The 16583-nt window shown below is 47.5% G+C and overlaps 1 protein-coding gene and 1 pseudogene across 3 annotated transcripts in view; both read right to left on the bottom strand.

Moving 5' to 3' along the window:
• Window positions 1-7416: 7416 nt before the first annotated feature.
• On the bottom strand, window positions 7417-7840 carry LOC133749923 (large ribosomal subunit protein mL42-like; annotated as a pseudogene).
• A 3224-nt stretch (window positions 7841-11064) lies between these two features.
• Window positions 11065-16583, bottom strand: part of LOC133749904 (ubiquitin-conjugating enzyme E2 E2) — a 389174-nt gene continuing 383655 nt past the window's right edge. For all 3 annotated transcript variants that reach the window (XM_062179274.1, XM_062179282.1, XM_062179288.1), the window contains exon 6: window positions 11065-11906. In XM_062179274.1, coding sequence (XP_062035258.1) covers window positions 11809-11906 — 98 coding nt within the window. In that variant the 3' untranslated portion in view covers window positions 11065-11808. The remainder of the gene's footprint in view (window positions 11907-16583) is intronic.

The raw sequence follows: 16583 nt of genomic DNA, 5'->3' as shown, positions 1-16583 counted from the left end.
TAGCTGACACCGCTCTCCAGGCGACACCGTGACGGGACTGTCCTGTGTGTCCTTGTAGATTCGGAGGCGGATCAGCAGCTCAGAGCAGCATCAGCAAGACAAACAGAAACAAACGCACCAGAATCATGTGACCTTTAGGACCTCCCACCCCTCCACCCCGATCCAGCGTTCCCACCCGGCCCTCTGATGAACCCATTTTTCTTCTTTTCTCTTCCTCTGTTGTTAGCGCCTTTGCACCTAAGCACCTAAGCAGGTGGCTTCAGCTACGGCCATTGACTCGTGAAGGAGCTTCTGGTGGGCACATAGTAGGTGGTCAACACATCTTGTTAGAATAAGGATTTGAGAAGGGAAGGGGTGGCTACCGCCGATTCAGCCCCACTGTTTGACAGGCACTTTGTCATATAACCTCGTGCCAATGACTGGCATTATTTCCAGGCGTGGAAAGGGGCTCACGGGTGAGAAAAGTTAGGTGCCTGGCCTCAACCCTGGCTACTCTCACTCCCGGGCCCATGCCATCTTGCCTGGGTTTCCTTTTGATGTGGGAAACACAGACGGGTCGGTCCTGGAACTGTGGGTGTTCGCGAGAGCAACTGAACACGGCCAGTTGGTGAGCTTCGTCCTCACCTTGGCGGGTCTCCCGCCACCGTGCATGATGGTCTAGGGATGCAACACACGCACTGGGGCAGATCACCAAGGGAGAGAAGCAGACTGGGGAAGCGACACTCAGAAGGTCTGAAGGGTCACTTTTAGGGCACGTGGGATTCCAACCCAAGCCCAGGGTGACAGCATGGAGTGTGGCAGAGGCCTAGAGATGAGTTTCCATCACCTGTGAGTGAGTGGAGTCAGCAGGCTGTGTGTGTGCGTGCATGCGTGTGTGTGTGCGTGTGCGTGTGTGTGTGTGTGTGAGGGGGGAGCGGGAGAGAAAGGCGCACCTCATGTTGGTGTCCCCTCGTGGCCCGTCTTGGGCTGCCACAGCTTTCTGAGGCTGGGTTTGCAGGCCTCTGTTCTGAGCCTGGCACTTCTCCCAGGAGCACGAGTCCCGCTCCTGAGGGCCACGCGAGTGAGTTCTCAGGGCCGGAGGCAGACGCTGCCCTCTTCACTTTACCCAGCCTGGAACACAGCGCGTGCCAGGAATGTGCCTGCCAGTCCCAGTCATCCATGGATCCATGCCTGATTTTATGGAACAGACATGTGTCCTGCCCAACTCGGCTGTGAAGTGAATAAACATTATTTTTTCCACTGAATTCAGCTATAAGACGACTGGAAACCTCTTCAGGGGAACTGGGGGGGGGGGGGTGTTGAAAAACGCAGAGACCTTGCGCCAGAAGAGAAGCAATGGCCACCGCGGCCCACGGTGCCTCCGGAGCGCGGGACTCCGGCCGCGCCTTCTCCCAGCAGCCCGAGCGCCAGCACTGCTTCGCTTCCCCCTGCTCTGCCCCTCCCGTTGTCCTCTGCAGGGGCTACCAGTGTCTTCCTTCCCGGAGGTCAAGGCTGACCATTCCTCAGGTTTACGGCGTTCGGCTGAAAACTCGGCCATTTCTTCCTGAGCAATCAGTAAACTCACAATTCCAGGTAGCTGTTTACTTGGGCGGGAGGTGGTACTGCACAGCGCTGTACCTGCGCACGCCTGGGTTTGAGCCTGGGCTCTGCCGCCCAGCAGCTACACAGGCATGGGTCTACTACAGCCTCTGGGCTCAGTTTCCACATCTGTGTGATGGAGACAACCATGCACACGCCCCTCAGGGACTGCAGGGTTAAAGTCATTTCTGTCTGTGTACACGGATACACGTGTGTGTGTATATATAAGGGTACTTCACAAAGCTCAAGGAAAAGGCAAATTATGAAAAACTTAGCATGGATCTCAAGTTTTTCTTTGCACCAAAATAAACTAATCCTTTAATCCCAGTTTCCACGAACCTTGTGTACACACACACACACATCCCATGCTTTGTGCTGTTTACTGGGTCAATATTCAGCAGGTGTAGTCATTGTTGTAGTGATAATGATAATACTTGCACAATACAGAACCTTGTCCCAGTAGGTTACCTTTTTGCTTCATTAATCATAAAATGAAAACGGACCAATAAATGAAAAACGCAGCCCTAAATGTTCTTCCATGGAAGTCTGGTGTGTGTGTGTGTGTGTGTGTGTTAGAATACCCCGCTCCCCCTGTGGAAGGTCCAGGTTGGGTTTCCAATCTACAGATACAAATGTTACCATATGCTGAGAACCTCTGCCCTGAGCAAGTCCCATCACCCCCCGGGAACCTCCGCCCAGGGTGTCTTGTTGCTTTGTTAGTTCAACGTGGCCAGGGCTGTGGAAGGCGTGTGCTGGCCAAGTGCACCTGTTTGCACAAGTGATCAGAGCGGCAGGAGGGTGTAAGAGGCAAGGTTTGGGGTGCGGACAAGGCCCCTCCTCCCGCCTGGTGACCTGTCTGGGTCTGTTTCCTTGACACCTCTCTCACAGGGCTTAGCCCAGGGTTAGAGAAGGAAGGCGATACAGAGGCTGCCGTGGGCCGGCCTATTGACAATTCTTCTCTTCCCCTCCTGCCAGTACCCAGCACTGCCTCCACCCCTTGTTCTCTAACAGAGAGAAACAGTGGCACAAAACCTGAACGGTGCGGCAAGAACCCAGTCTATTGGAAACAGATCTCTCCTGCTTACAGCAACCTGATGGACCCTACCACCACCAACTAACCCTCCCAGAGGAGCCGTCCTGCGCAGTGCACCCACGCCAGACTGCCCGTCATTCGCCCCAGCACTGCCACCTTCCAGCTCTCCTCACCTGCGGACCCCATCTGGGCCTGCCACCCCAAAGTTCCACGCCAGTATCCTTAATGCTCCTGTCTGCCCAGTGCCCTCCGCCCACGTGGCCAGCAGAGCCCATTCCTGGCCTGTCTCTTGTGTGTGCCTTGGGCAGCTGCTGGTGGAGACACACGAGCTGGCTAGTTTCAGCTTCTTGTAGTTCAGACTCCCAGGAGGACCCTCAGTCCTCCTTGCTCTGACAGCAGTGGCTGGAAGAGGGTCAAATCGGACTTGCCTCTTGTGTGAAAGCCTGGCGGGGGCATCCGGTGTGCTGCAGTGTGCTGGGTGAGGGGCCCAGGCTCCCAACCTGAAGCTCCGTCACCCTGTTCGTCCCAAGGCCACAGTGCCAGTTCCTGCCTGAGTTTTCCTTTGTACGCACTTCTGCTGTGGACATGATCAGTAACTCCAGCCATCGTCCCGTAGTTCTCTTAGATCTCACCTACTCATGACATTCTTTTGTCACCAATAGTATATTGTTTTCAAAATAAATACTTCCATGTGTGTTAAAATGGCATCTCTAGACTTTTGGGCCCGGACAGGGGTGAGGCCTGAGAGTCACCCACAAGCCTGGCTGCGGTTTTCTTTCCTCAATCGATATTCACTCTCTCCAAGGGACGCCATCCTCTGCCATCATCACATCCCTTCCAGACTCTGAGGACTCTCAGTTTCACACCGCTGGTCCTGCACACAGCTTTCCTGACTGAAACTAACCCTTCCAGTTCTGTTTGGATGTTCTCAGGGCACTTCAACCTCAACGCGCTCAAAACGGAACTTTTGGGGCCCATGCTGTGGGATAGCGCGTTAAGATGCTGTCTGCAGCACAAGCATCCCCTATGGACACCGGTTCGAGTCCCGATTGCTCCACTTCTGATCCAGCTCCCTGCTAATGTGCTTGGGAAGATGGCCCAAGTGCACCCACGTGGGCGACCTGGAAGAAGCTCCTGGCTTTGGATCAGCCCAGCCCCAGTCATTGTGGCTATCTGGGGAGTGAACCAGCAAATGGAAGACCTCTTCCTCTGTAACTCTGCCCTTCGAATTAATAACACTAAAACAAACCACTTAGCTCTGTCTGGCTGCATACACTTGGAGCTGCCCTGTCACCATGGCCATGACCTGCTCAGCAGTGCCACGCCTCAGTGTAGAGGGGGTGGGGCGTGCGCAGCTTCATTTTACACAATGAGATTGCTTGGCTCCTGTCACTTCTGTTCTTTTCTTTTTGCCAGAATTTTGTTCCATGGCTATGCCTGGCTCTACACTCATTACTGCCTGATAACTAACCAAACTTTGTGTTGTAAATCAACACCATCTACTTTGCTTGGGTATCAGAAATGGTTGGGCAGTCTGTCTGGCCTTGGTTGCGTTGATGCTGCATGCTGGGTAGGAGGCTCTATTGATTTTGGGGGGCTCCCCCATATGTAGGGGGATTGGCAGGTCTAGGACTGTCTCAGTTCTTTTTACATGGTCTCTTGTCTTCTAGCAGGCTAGCCTGGGGCTTATACTCAAGACATGGAAAGGTTCCAAGGAAGTGGGAAAGAACACGAGGCTCCCGAGGCCAAGACTTGAACCTGGAAGATCCTTCCACCAAAATCCACTGACCAAGACAAGTCACAAGGCGACTCACCTCAAGCGGTGGGGGAAACAAGGATCTTACATTCCATGGAGGAAGTTGCCAAGGATGTGGGGATGTTGGGAAGACCGATAATTGGGATCATAATAGGCAGGCTGGGGAATGTGGTTTCTAACTGGGTGGCCGTGCCCCCAGCTCAAACTCCAATGGTTTTATTTATAAAAGGAAGAAAATGACGATGGATATTAGGGGTAATTTATAAAGTCTGTCTCAGAAGGAATTATAGTTCCCTATTCATCTTTCCTAAATGGAGGAAGACTCTTAATCTCCTGCCATAAATAATAAAATTACCACTCTGACAAATTTTCTGTGCTTCTTAGCTACTGCACTTTTTTGATTTTCCCCTGTCTCTTGGACCCAACAATTTACTCTTTGACCTCTTACCCCGTAAAATAAATCAAGTATAAATTGCTCACAAATTCTAGGGGTTTAATACATACAGTCATTGGGAGATTTTGCAGTATCTAGCAGGGTACCATCTTTCTATAAACTCATTTTAATATAAACTCATTTAATATAGATTTTATTGTATTAAACCCACAATTTAGAATATTCTCTTTCACTCTTTTTTTTTTTTTTTAAATTCCAAACAGTAACTATATATTAGCGTTTCCTCCAAATCCAGCAGCCCAAATCTGGCCTGACAAGTACATCCTGGTATTTCATTACACTCCACGAGGAACACATGGGAATTCTGAGGTCCTTTAACACAGACATATGTTTCCCATTGAAACAGAAATGCAAAGTCATGCTTGAATTTAGAGTTATTTCCTCATCTCTGGCTTAGAGTGAAAGGGGCCTCTCCGGGACTAATAGTAGCTTCTGGAGTTTCTCATCATGTTTCTAATCACCATCCATAAACATTTCTTTTCCAATCTCAGCACGTGGGATCTGCGTGCTGTGAACATGCAGCCAAGTGCTGGCCTGGCCCAGAATGCACTGTTGAAGTCCGTGGCGGTGGCCGCCTCCGCGGATGTGCCTGGCAGTGCAGACTGAACGGACAGGGCACGCATCCTTTCTTCTGAGCGTTGCAGCACAGGGCCGGCTGTGCCAGGAGCGTGACCTTGCCCTGCCCCTTTGTGCCCTGCTTGCCTCAGGACTGGACAGAGGGCTGCTGCCTGGGCCTCCTCCCTGCGGGAGTCGGTCCTAACGCTTCGACTGCTGTAGTTCATGGCCGGACAGGATCTCCCAGGAGGTATGAAAGGACTGGAAAGCAGGAGCGACTGTCACTCTGCACTCTGACCCCGGGTGGGATTTTTAAAAAGACGAATGAGAGGGGTATGCAGAGTGAGAGGACGGGACTACAAGAGCGTGGAATCAGGGGTCACGTGGCTCCAAACCAGCCAGGGTTCTCAGCAGGGTTTCTTCTGTAACCAGAACAGAAAACCCTGACACGAGCAGTTCGGGAGCAGCTAGGGCTGGCCCCATTTTGATTTTGCGGATTCATACACAGGTGAGAGGGATCAGTGGCTCCATGAGCTCTTCCTCTGTCCTACGCGGGTCCCCTGCACCATAGTTTGAAATATTTAGTGATGTCCCTTTAAAAGAAAAGAAAAACTCCTCGAAAAGCTTCTACTGATTCAAGTCCCATTTGGAGATGTGCAGGAGGCCACAGCGCTGTATACCCCTCCCCTGTCGTCAGACCCAGGGAAGTGACATGGGCCGTGCACCCTTCCCTGTGCACCAAGAAAACACTGCTCCTCACTAGAACATTTCCGTGGGCCAAGCTGGGCCTGCAACTGCTGAATGTCAATCCTAGTGCGAAAGCTCACTGAGCACTGGTCCTGGTTTTCCAGGGCTGAGGGGGTTCCTGAGACCGGAGCCTTCTGTTTCAAGGTCATCCTGACTGGTGTTATGGGTGCTCATGCGGAGGGTGCAAGTGAAATGTGCCGAGGGCTCCAGGCTGAAGGGACCCGTCAGCTCTGCAGGGGCAGCACAGAGGTAAGGGAATGAGGGGAAGAGGCCAAGCCACTTTTGGTTTCTTGCTGCTTTTATTTTTATTTCTAATTAATTTACTCGAGAGGCGGTGAGAGAGAGCAACAGATTTCCCGTCTGCTGGTTTGCTCCCCAAAAGCTTCCAATGCCTGGGACCGGGTTACTACAGTTGGGAGCCAAGAACTGAATCCGGGTCTCCTACATGGGTGCAGGGTCTCAAGTACTCAAGGCAACGCCTGCTGCCTCCCTGGGTGTGCATTATCGGGAGCGATGCTAGGACCTGAATCCAGGCACTCCAATATGGGAGGCAGGTGTCTCACGTGGTGTCTCAACAGCTGTGCCAAATGTTTTCTCTTCCTTGCTGGCTTTGACGGCAAGATTCCAGATCTGACGTGACTGCCCAGAATGCAATCAGACCCATACTTCCCCTGAGGACAACCGAGGGCTAGCTTAGGTCTAGGGTGTGCTCACCGGCTTGATGCCTGATCCTCATACCAGAGAGCCAGTACAGAAAGCACGTTTTGACAGTCATACAGTCCCCTTGGAACAAAACAGAGCAGGTCAAAATTCTGTGGTAGAACTTTTTTCCTGCGAAGTTCCAACTATTTTCAGAATTGAGGATGAACTTCTAAAATACATTTGAAAAGTGTCATGCCTGGAAATAACTAACACGCCTTTCCTGCAGTATCCAGATGCCGACAGGTTCAGGGGTTTCCTAAGTGCTGGGCTTCCTCATGGCTGGCCAAATCTCTGTGTAGCGTGTATAAAATCGGAAAGCTGGCTCCTGTTATTCAGTCTCCAATCGAATCCCAGTCCCACAGCTTTGATGTCGCCCCCTATTTACCAAGGAGGGCAAGACCACCCAGAGACTGCATAGCATCGAGACTGAATTATGCCGGTTTAGGTTTACAGGATGAGAAAAGTGTATGTGATTTCCCCCAATATAAGAAAGGAGTTTCAGTGACTATTTTATTGCATAAGTAGGTTTTCTTAATGGAAGATGAGGCACATGGTAACATTCCTCTTTGATCCTCCCCAAGAACCTCAGCATCATCTGTCCTTTGGAGGATCCTGTTTTTTATGACAACTGTGATAACATCCATGAGGGTACCAGTGGTGCTCAGTACTCATGAACATTTTGCTAAGTTGTTCTACCATGGGCCCTTGCTCAAAGTGTTCACTTTTTTCTTCCAATCTGGTTTTCAGCATTTGATCACGTGTTTCTTCACTATTAAGCACAGCATCTCGTCAAAGCATTGGTTTTGTGTGTTCATACGGAATGCCCACCAAAGGGTGATAGCATATTACTGCCTTGCCAACTGATGTCAAGCTCTACTTTGTAATTATAGTCATTTGGAAGAGGAGAATATGCATATTTATGGCAATCGCAATATAAAACTCCATTTTAGACTGGAAATAAATGTTTCCCAATAGTTCTCTTTGATAGCACCCATTTCATTGATGCCGCCGCCATGGTGTACCAAGATGCTGCACAGCAGTGGGACAAAAAACAATGTTTTAAAGAAAACTATTTTTAAAATTTGATCTATGCACATCAATTTTTGTCCTGCTAGCCCATCTTGTCTTTGTGTATATGGTTGTGAAGCTGATAGCTAAGGCTCCCGTTGTCACAGACTTGAATGGGAATCTCATGTTGGCATTCCATGTGACTGAGGGCCACCTATATACACTCTACGGGCTAGGCTGAGGTTTAATTAGGTAGCTTATTATGGCTGAGTACACAGTATATTGTGAATAAATAACTCCTTTCTTCCTAGTTCCCAAACTAGTATTCCATGATGCCTCTGTGTTTCCTTCCTGTCTCAGTCCATTTTGCGCTACTGTAACAGAATACCCAAGATTCTGTAACTTAGAAAGAAGAGAGATTTCTTACAGTTTTTCAGGATGCCAAGTGCAAGGTCTGCATTGAGTGAGAGCTCTACTGTGGCATCACCTCACGGAGGAAGATGGAAGGGCCAGAGAGCACATGGGAGAGGGAAAGAGATGGACGGGAGGAGGTCCAGCTCCTCTTTTTTAAAATCAGGAACAGGAACCCAGCCCTGTACTAACAACATTAATCCATTAATGATGGCGCTGTCCTTGTGGCTGAATCTCTCCATTTATTTTTCCTTAATTTTATCCATTTACATAAATGGAACAGATTTCCTATATATAGTTTTAAGGACATAATGATCAAATCACTCCTGTAAGGTCCCACCTCTCAACGCTGCAGCACTGGGATGAAGCTTTCAACACAGGAATTTTGGGGGACGCATTCAAACCACCGCACTTCCTAACCCTGGGACCCCAGGAAAAGGCTCACGACCGCGGTAACGCTATCTTCAATGTGCTCCTGTGGATGAACAGATGGAGAATCTTCTGTTTATTGCAGTTTGGCAACAGCTGGAGGCCACAGCCTTTTTGAATGATTTAAGGTCAAGCAATGCCTCAAACTCCTCTCTCGATGATGCACAGTGTTGCTTTAGTCAAGGATCTGCCAACATTTTATTTAACATGGCTACAAAATACTAAACGACCAGCAATTGTTGTGGAAAATTCATAATAACAAGGTAAGAAAATTATTCCTGAATTTGCGAAATGTCATCTCATAATTTTTAGAAACACTATTTATAGCTTTCTGGATGTCAAACTACTTCTAAATCTTATTTCATAGGTATTTTCAAAGACGTATTGGAACTGTACTGCCTGCTATCCGGGCAGATTTCAAGTGCAGTGACTACGTTATCTGGAATCTCGACTTCCTAGGTCTCCTGAGCTGGTCTCCCCAGCTTTTACATCTTGCGAGCGGGGTGTGTTTGTCATGAAGCACTCAGCGTTCATGCAGAAGAGACGTTTTATAGCCTCTGTGTATCACAGACTGGAGTAACAATTAAAACGCCTTGTCAAGTACACACAGATTTGCGACAGGATTTCCTACTAGAACTGGTGTAATCTCTGGCTCCTTAATAACACCCATGAGCTTAAGTAAAGCAGACGCGAAACACAGACTACAATATACTTGAGAGATTATTTAAAATATGTGTCGAACAGAGTTGACATTACGAAAGAAAGGCAAACTGAATTTAAACATGGCCTATAAAAATCAGTGTTAGTATCACTCTAGTCAAAAATTTGAAAAAAATTTAATAAAATTACATTGTGCAGAAGTTCAGTGTTTTCAGAATCGAATTTTAAACCTAAAGTATTAAAATAAAAGCCTCTGTGGTGATGAAGTCTGTAGGCAATAAAGTAGTCTATGTGATTTTCTAAAAATTAGTTTTGTGATACACTAGTTCAATTTATTTTATGTTAGAGAGAGAAGACACACAGTTACCTGAGACCCTCCTCCCTGGTCAGGCTACATGTGGGCCACATCTGGGTACCAGCTGTGTCAGTAAACACAGTTTTACTGGAATAAAATCCATTCATTTATGTGTTGTCCGTGGCTCTTTCTGCTACAACTACAGAGCCACAGCCCATAGTGTCTAGTAAACTTCCTATGCTAGAAAAGGTTTTCAAATAAAGTGAATGGTAAAATTGTTATTGAAAAAAAAAAAATCCCCAGGCACTTTGGGTTAAAAGTAGCATTTCTAATATTTAAATATATTTTCTTTAGAATTTCTTTTAAAACGTTTAACAACAAAACTGCCTCTTTGGACTCAGATATGTACAATGCTGAAGTATTTGGAAGTGACTGACTTCCAGATCTATAAATCCCACTATTGGCATAGACATTCACAGCGGCTCCCAGCTTTCAGACGTAACTGTACTTGGTGGAAGCAGACATTCCCAGGATACCGTGTACCACAAGGATCAATAAACAAGTCAGTGTTTTAAAAACTGCTCCACTCACGCCTCTCCTCTCCCCCTACAGCCACAGAGCCAGCCAGCCAGACTCTCACCCCTGCATGGGTTGGTGAGGACTGAAATGGCTGCGTTTACCTTCCATTAAAATTACAGAAGATGACAAAGTTCAAAGTCAATCAACTGCAAGTTTTGAGGAAAAATGGAGAAACTTGACAGTGACTGAACATAATGATCAGTTCAGACATCACCTTCACCAGAAGGCTAATTTTAGAGTCACCTTTTTTTTTTTTTTTTTGGAAAGATTTATTTATTTTACTTGAAAGTCAGAGTTACACAGAGAGAGCAGGAGGGGCAGAGAGAACGGTCTTCCATCCGCTGGTTCACTCCTCAATTGGCTGCAATGGCCGGAGCTGCGCTGATTCGTGGCCAGGAGCCAGGAGCTTCATCGGGTCTCCTGTGCTGGTGCAGGGACCCATGCACTTGGGCCATCTTCCACTGCTTTCCCAGGCCATGGCAGAGAGCTGGAAGTGGAGCAGCCGAGACTAGAACCGGTGGCCATGTGGGATGCTGGCACTGCAGGCAGCGGGCTTTACCCGCTACACCACAGCGCTGGCTGCAGTCACCTATTTTAATTGTTGGGGACAGAAGGTTGTAACAGAAAGGATGTAAATATGTAAAATGATACTTATCCACTGAACCAGCCACAGAATCGTCAGGCTACTGACAACTGGAGAGATTCCACACGCTAAGCAACTCAACTACAAAGAAGTACTAAGGGTTCAGATGAAAGACACACTTGAACCTATAATTGAGTAAGACACAACAAACCCTGCTGCACAAGCAGGTGCCATGCTGGTCACCAGGACACAAAGCAAACGCTGGTTACCAGAGTGCATGTATCAGCCACAGTGATTTATTGAGTGCTTTAATAATACAAGTGTACATCAACTGATCCACAGTCAAAAGTGGCAGGTCCCTAAGAAATTTACAAGCACTTTAAGTAAATCAAAATACATATTATTTTGTTCAATCCAACAGTCTTCTGTGTGGGGGACAGAAGGCTAGTGATAAACAGGGTCTCAGTAATGCACAGTGATTCTGATTGAAGCTTTTGTACAAAAACTTGTTCCCAGTAGCATGCACCCACCAAGAAAGACTTCAGTACAAAAAATTAACCCTAAGCACTACATTTAAGTAGAAACGAGATATAATTCTGAATTTGTGTTTTCCCAAAGATCACATAAAAGGAAAAAAAAAATCAAAACAAAACAAACAACAAAAAACAAAACCACACAGTAATACAAAGCTTTGTAAGAAAGCTGTTACTATTACAGATTCAACATTGTTTGCACTGAAAACAGGATTCCCATCCATGTTGTGGTGGGAAAAAGAATCCCAAACCTTTCAAGTTAACAGAAACCAAAAAGGGAATAGAACAAGAAAGAAAAAGAAGTGCAGAGAAGAGGAGGAAAGGAGAGAGTGGCGGAGGGGGGATGGATGACATACCGTCACAGAACAGTTCGGAACTGAGTAAAAACAGGGAAGTCAGAACCGAGGTCTGGAGGGTGGGAGGGCTACTGATGCACTTGGTGAATGTGCTTGCACAGGTCCGGCGGGGGCGGCGGGTGGCAGCCCCTATGTGGCGTACCGCTTGGTCCACTGTCGGGCCATCCGGTCGTGCTCTGCTCTGTTGGTCATGTACTGTGTGGCGATGCTGCCCACCAGAGGGTCGGCTGCAAGGGAAGCAGAGTTGGCAATCAGTAAATCCCCGTTTTTCCTCCTCTGAGTCAGGAAGGAGGGTGCAGAGACCTGATCCTTGTTCCAGGGGGAGGTGGGGAGGAGGTGAGGCGCTGCTGTCCCAGCGTGGAGCTGTCCGCGGATAGCGCCAGCGACTGCCGCTGGGCCCCACACTGCACTCCAGCCGCCCGAGCCGCCTCTTGTGTTCTATGGAGACCATCCTGTCGTATTTCTCGACGTGTCTTTCTCTGTCTCTGTGCCCACCATATACTTCTCACCCTGCTGCCCTTAACTTCTGGTTCACTGTTTCATTTAGAACATGCAGGCAGGCTGTGGGAGGGGCACTCCAGGTCCTCAATGAGATCTCTTGGTAAGAGGCTGGGGGGGCTTGGACAACCTCTCAATGCAGGGTAACGCCATGGGGAAGCACTCATGCCCCTGTCACCGGCCCTGAGCCTCAGCTGAACCCAGGCAACCAGCAACTGTTACATTTGGTGCTTTACAAACTCTAACCGCTCATGACAAAAACACGGACAGACATTAACGGTAGCTAACACTCATCATAGTGTAGCTTGTCCTGAAACATGGAGCCAGAGGTCTCTGAAGGAGCTGACACTGGGGACACTGGTGTGCAAGGAGAGTAAGCCACTTGCCCTGGGTGGAGCAGGAGTGGGGCCAGTTCTCTGTGCAAACACCGCCAGGATACAAGATTAATGCAAAAAAATAAAATAAAATAAAATAAAAAGGTACCAGATTCCTAGAGATCTCAAATCTTCCCCTTCCCTACAATCCTCTAATTTCTTCTTTTTATTTTTTTTATTTTTTAATTTTTGACAGGCAGAGTGGACAGTGAGAGAGAGAGAGCGAGAAAGATCTTCCTTTGCCGTTGGTTCACCCTCCAATGGCTGCCGCTGATCTGAAGCCAAGAGCCAGGTGCTTATCCTGGTCTCCCATGGGGTGCAGGGCCCAAGCACTTGGGCCATCCTCCACTGCGCTCCCGGGCCACAGCAGAGAGCTGGCCTGGAAGAGGAGCGACCGGGACAGAATCCGGCGCCCCGACCGGGACTAGAACCTGGTGTGCTGGTGCCGCAAGGCAGAGGATTAGCCTGTTGAGCCACGGTGCTGGCCCCCAATTCTCTAATTTCATTCTCTCTGGTTTCTATTTCCCCTATAGCTGGTTTTGAGAATGTGGGTGGATGAGCATTAGAGAAGGTAAGTTAGAAGAACCAAAAGGGAACGTGACAAAAACAGCCAAAGTTAATATTAAATATGAATAAAAGAGGAAAAAGAAGATAGAACTCTGTGGTCCAATACCAGCTGTCACCAGGGAAGATTCTGAGGCTGGAACCTCCTAAGATGCTCATGATGCTGCCTTCTCAGCACTAAAGGCCACAGAACACACACGCCCGCCCCTTTGCACTCACCTGCTAAGGTGAATGACTAAGTCTCGGAAAGTCTGCCCCACCTAGGTGTGCTTGGGACTGCGCTAAGCGAGCTGTGACGATTCTACAGGGAAGCGAGTTTCCTATATTCATGTGGGTCACACATACTAACACACTGTCTGTCTGCGGGTGTGTTCTGAACTTCCCCTCTGGTTACTCTTTGTGATCCTTCTCCTCCATTTTCCCAAATGCTGACAACAGACCTCCACCGCTTAAACCAGGCCAGCCCAGATTGAAGATTTACACCAGCTACACTGAAATGCAGACACAAACACCTAGGTGCTGGCCAAACTACCACTTAAACAACGTGGCCTTCTAGTTGAGACAAAGCAATTTACCTCAGAGTCTACAGGGCCAAAGCGAGGTTTCTACTTCTGAAGAAAATCTTGCTTTGATTTCTGGTACAGGGCAAACGGCCAGGGTGAAAGGTGGGTAGGTCTACGTCACTCCAGACACATGTTAAACAGAGCACACTACAGATCCATCCTTCCTTACTGATCAAGGAAAGGCTTCGTGTGGGAAGAATGGCTATCGACTCTGAGGTTCTAGCTCAAGCCATCTCTTCAACATGCCACGTGCATCCTGGGAACAAGACAGGCCCGTCCTTTCAGCCCCCGGGAGGAAGACGAAGACAAAAGGGTAAAAAGGAAACAAGGGAGCCGTAGGCTGGGAAAAGGTGCTACATTGGTGCCAACAGTCCTGCAGTATGGGCATAGGGGAACAAGGCCACTGAGAACACAACTAACGTAGACTGTGCCAACTGTTTTGGCGGGGGGTTCTGAAATAACAGTTTCTTTCAGGGTTCTTTTATGTTTTCAATTTAAAAAGTATTTTTCTACCTATAAATTTATATGTGCTAAATATAAAGCAATAATTAATTATAGCTTAAAAACCCATCTGAGACAACATACAAGATAGAAAACTGTAAGTGGAGATCATATGTATTCACTCAGAGAAACCTACTGGTAGCATTTTGACATGATCACTTCTTCCTGCACTTCTTTTCCAAACACATGTTGTAAAAGAAAGAGATATATTTACAGTCTGCTTTTGTAATCTTTTAAAAAAATCATTACATGGTGAATAACTTTTTGTATCTGTAATAAAATCTATTTCATCCTTTTAAAAAATAATCCAGAGGCAGGGAGATATTCAGGTAGACAGAGACAGAGAGGGGCGGGAGAGGGAGAGAGGTATCGGGCTCCCATTCAGAAGCCAGCAGCTGGGAACTCAATCCAGGTCTCTCATGTGGGTGGCAGGAACCCAGTTACTTGAGCCATCACTTGTTGTCTCCCAAAGTGTTCATCAGCAGGAAGCTGGAACTGGGGAACCAGAGCTGGAACTCAAGTCCACGTATACCAATATGGAACACAGGCGCCCCAAACGGTATCCTAACTGCAAGGTCAAATGCCCACCACTACTTCATTATTTTTAATATACACCTGAGTCAATAACCGGTTTTCTTTTCAGACATTTGGGTTCTTTCCAATTTTTATAAACAGTGGTGTGAAGAACATTATTGTACATGCACTGGAAGTCTTTGCAAATCTTAAACTAGTTTATAGTACAACTGAAAGAATAAAATAAAAACATAAAATGAAGGTATTTAAGAATCATATGCTGTTGTTAACCAAGTAGATCTTATGCTAAATGACCTGAAGAATACAAGAAAGCTAGGGCTGCAAGTAACTAGGCTAAAATTGCGTAATACACAGGCGGCCGACTAGCAGTGTACTTCATGGGCTTCTCTTTGAGTGTCTTCAGTTATAATCACAAGTAAAGTCGAATCGTGTTACAGGATTTCAGGATCCACACACACCAGGGATGAGCAGCCTCTAAATATAAATTACTCTACCCCATTGCCCTAAGATTTCTTACTGAAAATGAAGTATTTCCCATTGCTTTGTGTTTCTAGATTGTTACAACTTCCCCAAGTCCTTATACATTTTTGAGATTAGCATCTATCAGTTTTCTTACTTTTTACGAAAGAAAAGCCACATAATTCATCAGTGGATCAGTGCACTGGAACCAAAGTAGGGGTGCAGTGGGTTAAGCTGCCACCTGTGATGCTGGATCCCACAAAGGGCACTCGTTCAATATTCTGCCTGCTCTGCTTCCCACCCATCTCTGCTAATGTGCTTGGGAAAGCAGCAGCAGATGGCCCTAGCACATGGGCCCCTGCTACCCACATGGGAGACCCATGGGAGTTCCAGACTCTTGGCTTTGGCCTGGCCCAGCCCCAGCAGTTGTGGCTATTTGGGGAGTGAAACAGTGGGTGGTGATCTCTCTCTCTCTAACTCTACCTTTCAAATAAATATTTACACACACACACACACACACATATATATAAATTGAATTGTCAACATTGTCTACCTTTGTTTAGCAATTGCTTGAGTTTTCAGGAAGGGGAGAGTATTCACATTCACACACATGAGGGTAAGGTGATGCTAAGCACAAGCCCTGGCGTGGTGCACATCAGCAGTTCCCTGGGAGGGTCAGGACCTAGGGTGTGGTCAGCGGAAAACCACCGGGACTGGGGGAGACACTGCTACCAGGAGCTCTCCTCATCCTTGCAAGAGAGTGAGAGGGGTCCGTACTGAGTACTCTCCCCACCCCACCTTCTTTTTTAAATGTATAAGCCTTCGCTCTCTCATGGCTGGGGCTACACTGGGTACCTTGCAAGGCAAGGGAGTTTACAGCCTCATCCACAAAAGGGAGGAGGGGCACAATAGATATGGAATCAACCCAGATGTCCATCAACTGCTGACTGGATAAAGACATTATGGTATATATACACTATGGAGTACTACTCACTGTGAAAAAAAGAAATCCTGTCTTTGCAACAAGATGGACACAACTGGAAACCATTACACTTAGTGAAATAAGCCAGTCCCCCAAAGACAGCTAGGAAATGTCTTCCCTGATTTAGGTAACGAATAGAGTGCCTGGAATGTAATGTACTGGAGTGAAGCGGACATTGTGAGATGTGAGGACTGTTTGATCGCTTACAGCCCTTGTCTCTTCTGTTGAGGCATAGCGTGGTTTTTCTTTTCCCCCTTCATACTATTTGTTGAAGTCTCTTACTTAGTGTAGGGTTAACTATATGATCATTAAACAAACTGAAAATAGATCTCTGTAAACATTAAGAGTGGGAATGTGAGAGGGAAGAGGAGGAAGGGTTGGAAGGAGGGTAGGGGGAGAAATCTCACTATGTTCCTAAATCTGTATATA

This window comes from Lepus europaeus, chromosome 2 (genome assembly GCF_033115175.1).
Source record: "Lepus europaeus isolate LE1 chromosome 2, mLepTim1.pri, whole genome shotgun sequence".
Classification (NCBI taxonomy): Eukaryota; Metazoa; Chordata; class Mammalia; order Lagomorpha; family Leporidae; genus Lepus; species Lepus europaeus.
Note: the sequence above shows the minus strand (reverse complement) of the source record. Positions and strands in the feature narration are given on the sequence as shown.